At 44.1% G+C, this 16,386-nt stretch overlaps 2 protein-coding genes and 2 non-coding genes across 5 annotated transcripts in view; 3 read left to right on the top strand and 1 right to left on the bottom strand.

Moving 5' to 3' along the window:
- LOC119159638 (uncharacterized) overlaps nt 1-9,742 on the bottom strand; it is a 16,632-nt gene extending 6,890 nt beyond the window's left edge. The window contains exons 1-7 of the mRNA XM_075891426.1: nt 9,598-9,742; nt 8,037-8,113; nt 7,912-7,957; nt 4,516-4,601; nt 3,514-3,603; nt 2,535-2,621; nt 1,377-1,421 (exon numbers count right to left, since the gene is read on the bottom strand). Of these exons, the coding sequence (XP_075747541.1) occupies nt 1,377-1,421; nt 2,535-2,621; nt 3,514-3,603; nt 4,516-4,601; nt 7,912-7,957; nt 8,037-8,090 (408 nt within the window). The 5' untranslated portion in view covers nt 8,091-8,113; nt 9,598-9,742. The remainder of the gene's footprint in view (nt 1-1,376; nt 1,422-2,534; nt 2,622-3,513; nt 3,604-4,515; nt 4,602-7,911; nt 7,958-8,036; nt 8,114-9,597) is intronic.
- Nucleotides 1-16,103, top strand: part of LOC119159637 (sodium-coupled monocarboxylate transporter 2) — a 60,994-nt gene extending 44,891 nt beyond the window's left edge. Inside the window, exons 13-16 of one of the 2 annotated variants that reach the window (XM_075891424.1) lie at nt 12,303-12,454; nt 12,898-13,010; nt 14,816-14,910; nt 15,881-16,103. In XM_075891424.1, the coding sequence (XP_075747539.1) occupies nt 12,303-12,454; nt 12,898-13,010; nt 14,816-14,910; nt 15,881-15,982 (462 nt within the window). In that variant the 3' untranslated portion in view covers nt 15,983-16,103. The remainder of the gene's footprint in view (nt 1-12,302; nt 12,455-12,897; nt 13,011-14,815; nt 14,911-15,880) is intronic. The other variant, XM_075891425.1, reaches the window with a different exon arrangement.
- Nucleotides 7,771-7,852, top strand: TRNAL-AAG (transfer RNA leucine (anticodon AAG)). Its single transcript has one exon. It is a non-coding gene; the product is annotated as a tRNA-Leu (tRNA).
- Nucleotides 8,555-8,626, top strand: TRNAP-UGG (transfer RNA proline (anticodon UGG)). Its single transcript has one exon. It is a non-coding gene; the product is annotated as a tRNA-Pro (tRNA).
- Nucleotides 16,104-16,386: the final 283 nt, after the last annotated feature.

Genomic DNA, 16,386 nt, shown 5'->3' with positions numbered 1-16,386 from the left:
CATATGCCCTAATTCAGGGCCATTTGCCGATTTGTGCACCGTGAACTGCACAATTACCAAGGCCGCCACGGGAGGTCACCACGTGCGCACGCTCGCGATCACACTGAAAGTAAGCCGAGCGTTGGAAGGGGAAAAAAATATAAAGTGCTCATGAAGTGCGCGTGACGTAATTTCTTGCCCTTGTGCCATTCATTCCTACTTTGATTCCAATGGGCTCGCGAGGACGAGAGAAAAGAAAAAGCAATTACAGCGTGCGACAAATCCGACAGCGTCCACTTGTGCTTGACGGATTCATTTTTTTTTTGTTGTTGTTGTTACCGGTCGACTGCTGAGGCATGAAATGTCTTTCATGAAGTTATTCAATGACTGCATGCTTGGAAAGGGCCACATTATTAGAAATTACCACCGTGCATTCAGAACTATCGCATTAGACTACCGGCACCACATTCATCTGTATCCCAGTGATTTGATGGCGACTGAATTTGTTCGGTATCGTGTATACCATCACACTAAATGAGTTGCGCCCACTTTGAGAAGCGCAAGTGACGGTAAAAAAAAATGAGAGATCAGGCGGTCACGTTCTATTTGTGTCCTTTGTATCGTCCTCGCGTTCAAGGGGGCGACTTTCACAATTTCGGTCAGTTGTGCGGTAAACAAAGAAATAGGATTTGTTAAAAGCTAATCTCAATCGCATGTCTATTTTTATCCGTGCTATCATCTTACTTTCCCGTTCTCTAATTAGTGAGGTTAAGTCATCTATTAATTAGGTGTACAACCAATTAGCGCAATTTAAAGCACAGCTTTTGCTGATTGTCTGCCGCGGTGGCCTAGTGGCTAAGGTACTCGGCTGCTGACCCGCAGGTCACGGGTTTGAATCCCGGCTGCGGCGGCTGCATTTTTGATGGAGGCGCAAATGCTGTAGTCCCGGGTGCCCAGATTTGGGTGCACGTTAAAGAGCCCCAGGTGGTCGAAATTTCTGGAGCCCTCCATTACGGCATCTCTCATAATCATATGGTGGTTTTGGGACGTTAAACCCCCCATATAAATTAATAAGCTTTTGCTGATTGAAGGCAAACGTAAATAACAGTCGCGTGTCATTGAGGAGCAACCTGAATACTGAGAAATGCTAACCACACCTTAGATGGAATACTGTGTGTGTGTGGGGGGGGGGGGGGGGGGGGGCTTGCAGTGGAAAATTACTCGCCAAGTGCAACAAATAGCGACTTAAGTAAATGGCCCCCGCAAAATTTATGAGGCTAGCAAACTGAAGAATATGCTAAAACGTCAGCCTATTTCAATTTCTGGGAGTATTCGACATTTCTAACAATATATATGCAAAAAAAAATGCTTGCGCTGGGTGGTCAGTCGTATAATACCTGGTCAGCACCGTTGTGAGACGCCAGAAGTTTGTGCCATTGTGCCTGGAAAAGAGGGTGCACGTTAAAGAACCCCAGGTGGTCGAAATTTCCGGATGTCTACACTACGGCGTCACTCAATCATATCACGGTTTCGAAACGTTAAACCCCACATAACAATCATTAACCGTGCCTGATAAAGAAGCAGGAATACAGGGAGCCATGTCCGCAAGAAATAAACCAACGGGCACGCAACAATGGTCCCACATGTAAAACTATAACTTTAATAAACAAAAAGAACACTGACGCGTTTCGTTCGGGTAATATATTTTACTAAATCATTTCCAGAAACGATTTCGCTGCAAATATGTGTTTATCTGACGCGCAACCTTTACCTTTCGCTGCAGAGCTCAGCTTTCAACACTTCGAGTCCTTGACCCAGAGATAAGGCTGTCGTACTGTAATATGGTCATAATAGGCCTTTTTTTATTTAGAGCTCCTATCTTTACACACGCAAAATTTCTCCACTGAAGGATAAAATTACGAATGTGGTGAAGGGGAAAAACAAGCAAACAAGTGCAGTAGGATGGCCCATTCGGCTACGTATAAGCTCCATATATTGCCCATAAGGCAAGTAGTATTACAAATAACATTGCAGCAGCGCTAGCTCTTCTGCACTATGTGCTCGCGTCGGCGTGCTTCCAAAAGAGCTTCTTTTTCTACTGCCGAAATGTTGATTAGAAAAAAAAGCGAAAAAAAGAAAAGATTAAAGGATTTACGGTAACTCGAATTATTACCAATGGCAGGACATAGCACTGTAGCCGCGACTGCACGCATAACTGCTGAAATACATTTTGAGAATAATCAGGTGCCGAATTGACAAAGGTTGGCGTTCCAAATGTCATTTCTCAGCGATCGTCCACCATCGCTAATTACATTTCCATTGAGGCTGAGAGGCTGGCTAGCTTGTGACTGATCGATATACGGTGAAGTAATAGAGGGGAGTAGTTTCGCGGGGAAGTGCTTTAAAGGTTGTACCAAAAGTAGTAAAGGTGTTATAGCACAAGTTCGGTTTCTTTTTGAACACATCTCGTATACACACTTGTAAAGAGCTTGCGGACTTTCTGGGTATAAGTTGGGCACAGGCAGCGATAGTGCATCGGTAGTCAGCTTGCTTACCAATACTGGGCCCGGCGGGGGCATAGTCATGGGCATCGAGGTCACGGCAGTGGACCTCACGTACTTGAACTGGATCAGGCCACGCAGCTGCAAGTAGAATAATGGATAAAATTGATTATTTGATTGATTGATGAATAATCAATTGATTGATTGACTGATTGGTTTATTTATTTATTTATTTATTTATTTATTTATTTATTTATTTATTTATTCATTCAATGCCTCGCTTTTAAAGGACACAAGCAAAGGGCTCCGATACTATCAATGAGGAGGAGTCTGATATGCAAACTGGAAATTCAGGTGCAATTAGAAATAAAAACAACAAAGAAACATTGAGTAAAAGGAGGAAGAATTATCCAGTGATGCAACGTAGAACATAAGAATAATCATATGAATTCATAATCAAGAAAAAATGTATGCTAGACTAACGGTTTGTGCCGAAAAAAAGTTCATAGTTTGTACGAAGGGTGTTGTATTTGCTCGTATAACACCAGCACTGCTTATTGTTGTCCAATGCTGGCTGTCCACCAACTCGATGCAACTTCCGAAGCCATAGGGGGGATCGTACTCGGGACGGCTGTATGCTCTCCCGTAGTAGAGTACCCAGTACTCAAAATAGTTATACCCACTTTTTCTAAACACAGCGTAATAAAATAATACGTCCATATTATTGTGCCGTTGCTTCACGTCATTAGGCGTTTCGCAAACTACATTTGGTCTCGGAAAAATTCTCTTCAAGTCTGTTTAACCATCCGACATTCCGTAGAAATGCGTTACATTCTGTCAAATGTTTACATTCAAAGGCATATTAATAGCGCAGACAGCGACAGCTATATAAACAGCCCTTCTAAGCATACTCGCCGAGAAAAAAAAAAACATGCATGAACACTGTAACACATCGTTGCGGCGTTTCATTCACTTTGAACTTTCAGGAATGTCATCTTCACGTTTAGTTGGGTGCACTGATGGCATCTCGTACCTCGGCGTTGAACAGGCCCAGGAAGATCAGCAGGAAGACGGGCCGCGTCTTGCATGCGTGCGTCATTAAGGTCATGCCCTTCTGGTTGTCCTATTCAAAAAGAAGCAAAATTGCGAGGCCGAAAAGGCCCCGGTATGTTTCCGATGTGCTACGTCAAACCTGGTCTGCATGCTGCGCGCCGCGCTTAATGTGGTGAGGGGACACATGGTACAGTGTGGGTATACGTCATTAAAATTTGCTCATTTGTAATGGGAGAGTTTCGCGCGAAATTCACAGACGAAACGACGCGGAAACGATTCGTGTGATAGAACAGGGCTTTCTTGAAGGTCAATAAATTGAAATTTAATTCCCTCGCCGCTTATATATAAGAAATTATCATTATTCCCACTTCGAACATGCCTAGTTAGCACATAAATACAAATACTGCACGATAGTCCGCCTCGGTGGAACAGTTTTTATGGTTCTCGGCTGCTCACCCAAAGGTTGCGGGTTCGACTATAGGAGCCGCGGCTGTCGCATTTCGATAGAGGCGAAATGGTTGGTATATAGGCCACTTTACTGTGCGATGTTCGTGAACGTTGAACAACACCAGATGGTCGAAATTTCCGGAGCCCTCCACTATACGGCGTCTCTCAATCATCTCGTGGTTTTGGGACGTAAATCTCCATATATCACAGAACGTTACACGAGAGAGCATGCTGCGCAGGATGAACGCGCATTCGTATGTGCGACGCCATTAGTTCGGGAATTCGATAACCACAAAGCTTCGTCTCCGACCGTGTTTTGGCTCCTCTGTATGCACAACCACACGGTAGTCATATTCAACAATTCCCCCCACTACATCGATTTAAACGTCCAAAGCACTGCAAGTGGGTCAGCTGAAGAGCACTCTGCACTAATACCTAAATCTGCACTATATAAGTGGATTCTTTTCAACAGGTTCCGAGTGTCCAATGCTGCTGTTTTTTCTGGCGGAAGTATACAACAAAGAGATCGACTTACGCTCGCCAGGATGGCGAAGAGCAGCATCAAGAAGAATATGCTGGCCCCGAAAAAGACGACTCCGTAACTGAGGGACACCACCATTTCTGCTCGGGAGAGGTGAAACGCGCGTCGACTTCGCGTGAAATACGCTATCGCTCAAGCAGGTCATATACAACTATATAGCTCGTAAAGAAGAAGAAAAAAAAACACCTTTCATCGGCATTGTGTGCACTCGCGAATTTTCGTATAATCTATTCCACGAGTGATGCACATGTTTATTCGAGAGAAACCATTGATGCTTTATTCCCGAGAAACCACTCCTCAAATTCAATTGGAGTGAAGGAAATGTCTAGTTGAATGATAATGAAATGCAGCATGTCTCAAGGGAAGCCTGGGACCCCAGAGACCTATACTCCGGCCCCCCGGCATCCCTGAGGTTAATTGCTGCAGCTGCAAAGTATTTCGGTTTCACAGTGGCTGTCTAAAGAAACAGTACTTACTAAAATAATAGTAATATTCTATACAGGAAACCGCTGTACGCCGTGTTCGTGCTTTTGCTGTCATGTTCTGCACTGCACGCGGCACTTTTTTTTTTTTTGATGAAGCGCGAGAGCAAATGACAATACTTCGGCACCCGGATAGGTGAATTACGTGTAATTACAGCAGAAAAAGAACATCAATGCAAATCAAGGCATATAAAATACGTTAAAGAAGCGCGCCAAAATTACTTCACTTCATACGAAACCGCCGTGTCGAGAGAAGAAAAAGAAAAAAACGGGCGCATACATTCGTTTGATATACTAAGGCAATTTTATGAAGAAAGGATGTCTAACATTTAATCAGCGCACCCCGTATGTAAGTTTAGGAAAAGCGGAATAATAATAATAATAATAATAATAATAATAATAATAATAATAATAATAATAATAATAATAATAATAATAATAATAATAATAATAATAATAATAATAATAATAATAATAATAATAATAATAATAATAATAATAATAATAATGGAAAAAACACCCGGCCTGCGCGGAAGGCGCAGCACAGTCACAGCGAAAGCTCGAAGAGCGGCCTTTCATAGCCTTTTAAAACACTCAATTGGTAACAACTGCGAGCACACTTGCTTGATGCCCACTAAGGCATTATTAATAATTTTTGGTTAGTATAGGCCGGCATCCGCTATGCTATTTTTCGTCATTCTTCTGAAAAGCGTAGTATCCGCTAAACACTTGCAAGAAATGTTGTGCCAATTGTTCATGCAGTGACTGGCGACGATGAGGAATCATGGCTGAAAAGGATATGCGCCACAGTTAATAGGTCAACAAGAACAAGCTTTTGTAATAGGTAGGAGCATCGGGAAACCCACTCGTTCCTCTATTCGAGTTATGCGACGACTCGTTGTTATTTCGCTCTTTTAAAACACTTTATAAGTCGTATTAACGTGATTGCTTTCCCGATATGAAGCCTGCCTAAGGCAAGTTTGCCTACAAACCCCAAGCTCCGATGTGGCTTAGTGGTAGTATAGTGCCTAGAATATACTAGGCGCTATACTACCACTATATTTCTAGACACTGTAGTGGTAGAGTACTGGGCTGGCACCAAGCGAACCCTAATTTAACCCCCCCCCCCCCTCTCCCCCCGCGTCATTGTTGTCAGGTTTATTTATTTTTATTTTTTCTAACTTCGCGCGATGTGGTTACGAACAGCGGCGGCAGCAGACAACTTCGCGTGAGCCGAGTTGTGATCTCTTAACAGCTTTCGCTGTAAAATAGCCCACGCTTTTGGTTGTAAAGCATAGCCTCTGAGATTACATGGGTGACTGCATAACCTCAGAGAGCTTAGATCACTGCGGTGCGTTATTGCAGTAAGCAACTGCACTATATTCAGTTAGATTGCTTTTTTCTATGACACTCTACCTTCCCAGCACTGATATGGAGTCCTTCCTCCGTGAATAGTTTTCGACATAGACTTGATATACAGACTCTAGAGGAAACGTGGGCCGGAAAAAAGCTATAAACACCAAAGCGCCGACATCTTGGAACGTTGTCATTGCTGCCGTTACAATACTTGAAAGAAGCGCTAAATAAACTATGTTAAAACACTAATAGTATCGAAGTATAAAGATTAACCAAGCGTGATCACGTGTTATGAGGTAGTTGTAAATGTGAAGAAAGAGAAGTGAATGAAAAGATAACTTGTCGTGGGCAGGTACCAAACCTGTGACCTTCCGATGCTCTACCAACTGAGCTACCAAGGCGCCGACATGCTGTCTTTTAAGGGCGTCGTCGTCGGCCAAGTGTGACCAGGGAGTCTGGCGACTTCGTCGGCGGGCGACTCGCCGGCCGATGGTCTGCGTCTGTCTCGTGTCAAGTATCGTGTCGCTCTAGTGTAATATTCCTTTACAACTTCCAGCGTCTCTCCACCTATCGCAAATAGAGCTGTTTTCTGCCGAGACTGCCGCACATTGTTTTAGTTTTTTCGCGCATCAATTTGCAGACCTACTATTCTGCTTTCCGTGTCCGGTTCAGTAAACATGAGCTGTAATTCGTCCCCTGAGTTACTCATCAAGGCAATGTCATCAGCGAATCGCAGGTTGCTCAAATACTCTCCCCAATCTAGGACCCTGAAAACCTCCTGTAAACATTTCTTATGAATACCTCCCCGAAAACCCCCCTTATGAAAGTACCACGAAAGTATAGGAGATATTATATGAGGTAATTGTATGTAAAAATGAATGAAAAGATAACTTGGCTGATGAGATAAAGGATGTAATTTGCTGCGCGCGGGAAAAAAAAAGCGTGTGTTGGTTTGTTTGCTAGATGGCGCCACCATTCTTGTACCAGATTTGTCAATATTTGAGAGCGGGGTCGTGCGGCCGATTAAGCCGGCTTGCTTGCGTCTTGTCATCGTTTTTTTTTTTTTTATGCCATGAGCCGACAACTCGACTTTATGTGGGAATCTCCTACTGGGGTGCAACAGCAGCATGCAGTGGCGAGTTCGAGCGTACATCATCTCAAAGCCAAGTATCGTTCCATCATGACGGCGACCGAGTGGTTATCAGCAAGCCCACATGGTGAGCTGTTCCTCTGGAGTGAGTAAAATAACTCTATGGTTGTCGACGACGCCAACGACGCCATCGTTTTCAAGGAAGGCGATTGTGAATGTACGGCGCCTTGATAAACATCAAAATTATGTAAATTATACATAGGCTCAGAACAATGCTTTCTAATATACTTCTAGCACTCTATTGGCGCAGTTAGAACTGTTGGTAGCGTGGCCGAGCGGTCTAAGGCGCTGGTTTAAGGCACCAGTCTCTTCGGGGGCGTGGGTTCGAATCCCACCGCTGCCAAAATTTTTTGCTCTTTTTTTGTTTTATTTGATGACATGTGCGGTTTGTAAAGAACTCACCTTCCCACTGCAGAATGGCAGCTGCGAACGCCACCGTGTTCGCGCTCTGAAAGAAGTTCGAAATGTAACGAGGGTTGAATAACCAGCGAGCAGCTCACGTCCGATTTGCGGTTAATCGCACTCACCCCGCAAATCACAACCAGGCAGGTGATGCCCACTTTAGTCTCGCAAGTCCACATGGTGAAACGACCACGTTCAGGCGCTGCGGGAGTGAAATAGCAAGGATCGTTTGTGCGTCTCTTAAGCGATGCCTGCTCGAAAGAGCACCCGCAGTGTACCCGCATGACGAAATGACCAACGCCGACTTTTCTTACAGAATGATGGTGCTTGCGTCAAGTTTGAATGTGTCACGTTTCACGCGGAACGGCAACTAAATGAACGGGGAGAAAATAGCCTACTCTATACTTTATGGGAGGCTATGGCTGTGCATGATAAAAGTCATGAAATTTCCGCGCTGCCATGCATAATGCACAGCTCGATCCAAAATGAGGGCGTCCTGCGTGATTTGTGAAACCAAGCAAGCAGAAGCAGCTTTCGTGTGGTCTCATCGCAGGTGTGTGTGTGAACTAAAATAACTAACAAAAAAAACGGTTTGTAGCTCAGCCTACTAGTTGCTAGCGCATTTACAGCGGCAGTTCCCATTGGCCCGTTGGTCTAGGGGTATGATTCTCGCTTTGGGTGCGAGAGGTCCCGGGTTCAAATCCCGGACGGGCCCAGTTTTTTTTTTTTTTTTTTTAATATTTCCAACGTTATTTCTTTGCGACCCTGCGATGCCAGTTTTAGGGGCGAAACTCTGCGTCCTTCCGGCGGCTTAGCCAGCCCAGCATGTCTAGGGGCGTACGTTGTGTGTTGTGATGTTTTCTCATCTATTTTATTCTCTAATAATGCTTGTATGACAAGTTTAGACGAAGCGCAGCGTTTCAAATGTTCAAGTGAACTACTCACGACATGCGCGTACGTCAGACTGCACTTTTTTTTTTTTTTTTAGAGACGTTGAACTTTCTGTGTGGTCTATCTGTCGCAGCACTAATCGTCACTTCGATTGATTGGGTTTCCATCCTTTAAAACTACATGAAACGATCGTCAACCTGTCACATTGATTTATTGTAGTGAACTAGAACTAACATGTTGGTTCTAGTTCACTGTAGTTTATATTAAAAGAATGCTATGACATTGTCTCGGTGTGATCACTGTGATTGCGCGCACGCCGTTGGATATGTGAAAGTGCCGCGGGCGCGTAGCGTTTTACAGCTAGGAGAATTTTGTAGGCACGTGGCTGTAATGGCGCTCCACGTCGGGGCGTTGGTTGGGCCGTCTTCCTGCGTTCGTCGCCACTTGCGTTTCTCTTCTCGGAAACGGTGCCTAACTGTGCTCCCGCTATCAATGAGGGTGTGATGATATAAGCCGCTCACAGTTCGTGACCGGTGAGCCGGTGCATGGCGATGACGCAAAGAAAGCACGAGGGTAACGATTATCAGATATCGCTATGTGGCATAAAGATGCCCCGGGCCCATTGCGCCTTTTGTGCGGACAACACCCAATATCCGCCAGGGGCATAGCTTCTTCGTCTGCACGTTGAATAGCGCAGTGCACTTTACCCAGTTAGGCACGTTCCTTTGGGCGAGATAAAATTTCGGTTGCGAAAATAAGAATAATATGCGCGTTTCAGCAGCAGCTCGCCCTTACCGTTCCGAGACAGGCCCGAGCAGTGCGTCCGTTGGCTGTTCTTCTTCTTCCTCGATTCGGTCGACCTGCTCTGCACGTGTATGCTATACAGTTGATGATGCCTTCCTTGTTTCAATGGCGTAGCCACTAGCGATGTAGTCGCACACCAGGCCCGTGCTCGCCCCCCCCCCCTCCCCACATACCGCCCCTTGACTGTTTTTTTTTTTCTTCTTTTTTTGCCATGACAACACAAAATGCCACTCGACCACATCTGCCTGCCTGGCCCCACGTCTGATCCAGTAGGTAACCCCCCCCCCCCCCCCTCGCGAAAAATATTTTTTCCTATGCCCATGCTATCACTACTCCAAAAATCAGTGAGGCTGGAATGAAATCGAGAGTAAAGCTGTTCCTTCTCGTCACAATTTTTTATCCCATCAAATAATGCATGATGCAAAGGCTTTGAATAGATTATCGGTATTCTTGTGGTTTTCTAGTTCACAGGATGGCACAAGCTGAAGGAAGTACATACAAATAAGGAAAAAGAAGTTGCGGAAGATGCGCACAACATGAATTAATTATTAGATTCGGCACAAGGACAGAATTTCCGGGGACCTTTCAACACGTTCCCGATTCCCAGAATTTCTGTGCATTAGGAATACCAGGCATAAAACAACTTGCATCAGTACCGCTACTGCCCTGCCCATTCCCACAGTCAAATTGAGCCCAATTAAGTCGTCTTATTAACGTCATGACTAATGGGTAATGTCATGACTGATGCATGTACAAACATATTGTCGCGAACGTAATAACAGACAGCAACGAAACCACAACCACGTCTTGCTTGCCCTCAGACCAGGATGCAAAAGCCCTCTTCTTTTTTCACTTCCAAGGGATTCCACCTACAGTTGATGGCTCATACCCATTACCTGTGACATCACTCCCTCTCCTCGAAAAGCATCGGCTCGATGCTGGTAATGAGCGTTGAGAAAACAAATGAGAAAAAAAAAGATGCTATCATGGAGCCCAACAACTCCGTCGTAAGGGAGAAAAAAATTGGGCTGGCGTCCTAGGAGTACTCAATAAAGAAAGGAGTAAGTACACAAGACAATAAAAAAAACAAAGTGACAAAAAATAGTCATTGCATGGTAAGTTAGTCCACGTTCGATGGGTGACGCGAGAAATATGGCTTGAGTCTTGACACGTGCACCACATCACTTTGTGGAAACCGACGGGAACGTCTTGAGGCGCCCTCAGGGAGAACTTCATACGTAACGTCACTGAGTCGGCGCAGAACTTTGTAAGGGCCGAAGTAGCGCCGAAGCAACTTCTCAGAGTGACCACGCTGTCGAATGGGAGTCCACACCCAAACTTCATCGCCTGGTTGGAAGGTAACCTCTCGGTGTGTAAGGTTGTAGCGTTGTGCGTCGGCAGTTTGGCGAGCCTGAATACGGCATCGGGCGAGTTGACGGGCCTCCTCGCCGCGTTGAGCGAACAATTCAGCGTCCATGTTGTACATGCTCAAGTTGTTGGGAAGGAGCAATGCGTCGAGCATTGTGGTGACCTCTCGACCATGAACTAAGCGAAATGGGGTGAAACCTGTACTCTCTTGGACTGCTGTATTGTAAGCGAAAGTTACATAAGGGAGTATATCATCCCAGTTCTTGTGATCAACGGCCACATACATTGACAGCATATCTGCAATGGTCTTGTTCAACCGTTCAGTGAGTCCATTTGTTTGGGGGTGATAACCCGTGGTTTTCCGATGTTCTGTACCACTTAGTCTCAGCACTTCTTGAAGCATCTCTGCGGTGAAAGCTGTACCACGATCAGTAATTATCACAGCTGGCGCTCCGGACGAAGTACGATGCTGGTGACAAAAAACTGTGCAATTTCGGCAGCGGTAGCTTTGGGCAGGGCCTTTGTTTCGCTGTAACGCGTTAAATAATCGGTGGCAACCACAATCCACCGGTTTCCAGACGAGGAGGTGGGAAATGAGCCGAGCAAGTCAATGCCAATTTGATGGAATGGTGTCTTCGGCGTGGCGATAGGCTGTAATAGTCCTGCTGGTCGGACAGGTGGAGTCTTACGGCGTTGGCAGTCGCGACATGTGCGGACGTACTGCTTGACTGTCTTCGCGAGGCGGGGCCAGTAGTATCAGCGGCGAATTCTTTCCGATGTGCGCGTGTAGCCAAGGTGTCCGGATGATGGTTCGTCGTGACAAGCATGTAAAATATCGTCCCGAAGCGAGGTCGGCGCAACCAGTAGGTAAGTAGCCTGGGTATGGTCGAAATTTTTCTTATAGAGGACTCCATCCCTGATGCAGAACGAGGCCAGCGAACGTGCAAAGTTTCGAGGAAGGCTGCGTTTTCGGCCTTCGAGGTAATCAATCAGCGGGCTTAGCTCCATGTCGTCGCGTTGTTGTTGAGCCAAGTCGGCTGCTGACACAGAGGAAAGGAATGTATCGTCCTCTTCAACGTACGCGTTCGTACTTCGAATTGGTGCACGCGAGAGACAGTCAGCATCAGTGTGTTGGCTGAAAATCTGCAGCCGAGGCGCATTTACCCAGCACCTCCACCAGTGTCGCGAACGTAATAACAGACAGTGACGAAACGACGTCTTGCTTGCCCTCAGACCAGGACGCAAAAGCCCTCTTCTTTCTTCACTTCCAAGGGATTCCACCTGCAGTTGATGGCTCATACCCATTACCTGTGACAATATATATGCAGGGTGCATCCGTAGCCACAACACTGACCCTGGCCTTCCAGGCATGGGCCATGACGGGGCGGTTGCTGCATGGTCCAAGGCCAGTCAAAATGCCTTCCTCACTGGACCGATGCCCCAGCGGACACTTCAGTACCAATGCTACCGTGCCAATACTGTGAGCTTGCAATGAACATTTCTCAGTGTTGGTAATTTGGGGCGTCCCCTCAACAACACGGCATGAAGTGTTCACAAAAATGTCAACAGGCAAGATTTGTAAAAGACAGCATGTGCATATATACTATATTACATTCGCATGTGCTACAATTAAGTGTTGGAAATTTTACTGGCACTGCTGATCATTACATAGCTATGAGAGATTATAGTATAAACAGTATTACCACGAATAGATAAGAATTTCCAACTTTCACAGAAGGAGCAGAGAAATGTATATTGAAGCAAAGTGTCGATCTTAGAAGGTTAACATTGAACCATTTACCAGTTTCTTATTATGTAATATACAGCCATGAAAGAATCTCCATGATGTTGAGAAAGCTTTATTAAAGAGTCATTCACTTGTCAGCTAACTTTCTATATATAATATTCTTTTCCCCGGCATAGGAGTGACCAAGAAGGAACCACACTTTTCGTCTACGAATTGTCCAGCTTCTGGAGCGGTTTGTTTTCAGCGTTTGCCACTATCGCCATTGGCCTTGTCGTCAGCTGGCTCACCGGTATGTAATCCAATATCATAAGCAGAACACATCATCACGTAACATTCAACATTCACAACATTGTGGCAATGTTGCATCAACTATATCGAAATCCCGAACAAGTGCCCCCCTACGATGAGAGATAATTTGACCAAGTCTTGGAAGAGGGCCCTTGCACAGTCATGGATGAAAAAATAAATATGGCACTGGAAGAGCTGCTAAAAATGAAGAATGCACACTTGTGCTTCTAATAAAATGCTTTATGAATACGCATGCATTTATTTGCCTTAATGGGCAAACTAAAAGTGAATAAAACAATAAAAATGGTGAGAGGGAAGAAGGGCTGGGACACATATTTAAGATCTCCCAAAGAAGAGAAAGGGGCGCTTGCTCATGTAGGGTCACTTGCTTGCCATTTTGCGCTATTCATGCAACTATCTGAGCTCCTGAGTGGCACAACGATGGAACACATCAAGGCACAACCCTTGCCAGCTTGCCCTCACAGCAGAACACACATGCTCCAACACACACTAGGCTGTAAATCTGTCACCAAGTATGCAACAGATGGGTATGGCAGCAGTAACAGCCTGACGCACTTCCGACATCAGGATGTGCTACATGAGTTGACAGTGCCTCCTAAAAAATACTGGAGGCGTTGGTTGGGAGCCAGAGTGGCAATCGTATTGTCAGCGAACATGCGACTTGACAACTTCTGAAGCAAACCTTTCATCTCACTGGCACCATTGTTTTGGGAAAATTACATCACACACTCAGCTTTCTCGAGCCAACTTACTCACCTGTTGATGAGTATAGTCTTCATGACATTTTGTGCCAAAATGACCTATGGCTACTGCACCTGTCACAATATATAGTTGCGCGTCTTGACACTAGCTGGCTGGACTTGTCCATGTTGTGCCATTTGCGCCTCAGCTTTCTTTTTATCGTCATGCGGTGAGGCCATCTTAGAGCTATTTCTCCAACACAGATTAGTAGTACAAGTGCACCCCATAAAATTGAAGTAACATTGCCATTTTATTCAGAAAAAAAGCTCTACAAATTGATAAAAAATTGTAATTTTGGTACATTTTTTTTTTCATTTTTTACCAGTAGAGAAAGGGTTAGCAAAAATTTCCATATAAAAATTTAACTGATGATATTGTTGAGAATAATACTACATTGAAATTTCACAAGGAAAACTATATGTATAGTTAATTTCTTTAGTTGTATACAATCAGTAACCCTGTTTCTGCCTTAACAATGCATTATTTGGCTTAACAATTCATTCAAACTTTTATTTGGACTTATTGCAGTTGGTTAAGAATTTGTAATTCGATGTCACTACATCTATAGTTGGCTCTAATGAATGAGCAGTAGCAATGAACTTCGCCAACCACAATCCAAATGTCGTACAACTTTGTTAATTTCAATGTATACGGTTAGTCTTTATTGCTATTCACAATCGAGTGGCAACCAGACATTACAGCTGCATCCGGTGCATTTTCAGGTCATTCCATCCCATGCTGCATCCGGTCATTCCATCCCATGAGTTCATGTCACAGAATTTCGCATGGCAGGATAAAAACAAAGGGGGTAATCCAAACACAAACACATGTTGTTTGTAGCTGACGCACTTGCTTTGAACTGATGTTCTGCACCCAGCCAAACATTTGTGCATTCCAACTGTGCTATCAATACTCTCTCCTTTTCTGCTAATCGAAGCTGGATGTTACAAACCGTAATAACTCACACTTTGAGACAATGAGTGTCAATAGTGAGCCACACGGATGATAAAGTTATGTATGCGATACGATTGTAACTGCACGCAGGTGGTGGAAGAAATTTCAGAAGGCATGTGCCATTAACGAGTGACGCATTTGTGAGGATATGGAGAAAAGTGTATATGCTCGACGATGCTGATTTGGTAAGCTTTTCGCAGACATCTTACTCTAATATCTGTTCTCCACTACGAACACTTTCATCTGTGCATGCAGTATGGGTGTCCAGCATAGTAAAAAGTTAATACAATATCTGCTAAGTATCAATCTCGTGTGCCCTCACAGAAAATATTTAGTAGCATTTCAGCAGGACGCTTCTTGAGCATATAGCACATTTCATGAACACGGTGCAGTGCAGTGCAGGACAAAGACTAACGCAACTGCCATTTTGTTGGAAGTGCAATTCAGTTGCTTGTTCTAAGAAAATAAACAAGCCCTTTGTGCTCTATTAGTCCTTCTGAAGAGCTTCCATTTTTTTTATTTGTGCATCGAGCAATGATCGAGAAATGGACAGTTGCTGAGGCCATTTTCTGGTTCTGTATTCGTATCGACAGAAATAAAGCACAGGTTTTGCTGCAATGTGCGGAAAAGGTAGAACAATTTGAGTTTACCTAATACCCTACAATGGCAGTGCAAATACATGCTTAAACAAAATCAGACATGATTAATTAATCAGTATGCTCATGATTATGATTGGAAGGTACCATGTGCATGAGTAATAACATGTGGGAAACTTATTGCACAAAATTCAAGCTGCAAAGTTATGTAAAAAAAGGGGGTAGCATTCATGGATAATTGTGCATCATTCTGACAATACATTAACATACGCTCTTCAATATTCATAAGAAATGAGAGGGCATGCCAAAGGTAAGGCACAATAGTTGTACTAAAGCAAATGTATTTCCTACACTTGTAAAGCTTCCTTCAAGAGATGCATACATACCATTAGAATGACTGCCTTCAATTAAAGTTCAATCGCAAGTCTGCACCAGTGTTTTTTTTTTTTTTTTTTTTGCATGGGTTGCCCTATCTATCCTTTCTTTAGTGTGGTACACATGCATAAAAAAGCGAATTCGCAATATTCCGCCAAGACTATAATATTATTATCTTATGCAGGAGGATGGAGAACCACAGAGGAGTAAGGAAAACCCTGTTCATGCCTTCACGATAGCAAGAGCAACTGGCGATCATCTCAGCATCTCACGATCACAGCTGTAGGCCGATAGTTTTGCGGTGGCATGCTGTTCTGATGGCCGCCACCACTTTCGCACATAGCTAACTCAGTGTTCAAATGATGCTAAGCATCTCATTTCAACAGAATAGACAGCTGTGTCACTTTTTCAGTGTCTCAAATGGCAATATTTTGTACTTACCAAAAAAAAACTTCATTTAGGACCAGTACTCTGTAAATGTAAGTTGTGAATATTAGTTATTTGGTTATGAATGATAGTTGCTGATCAGGTCGAGTGTAAATATTTGAAAACACTGAACATTGAATGCGTCTCATTCAATTGGCTCTTTGAATCAAATAAGGAAAAGCTGTAAGTACAAACATCTTTTTTTTTACTGGCTCATGAATGTTTGGAGATTCGAATTGTGCACATGAAAGTACTTCACATGCA

This window comes from Rhipicephalus microplus, chromosome 1 (assembly GCF_043290135.1).
Source record: "Rhipicephalus microplus isolate Deutch F79 chromosome 1, USDA_Rmic, whole genome shotgun sequence".
Taxonomy (NCBI): Eukaryota; Metazoa; Arthropoda; class Arachnida; order Ixodida; family Ixodidae; genus Rhipicephalus; species Rhipicephalus microplus.
The sequence above is the reverse complement of the archived record's forward strand: the minus strand, read 5'-3'. Positions and strand labels throughout refer to the sequence as shown.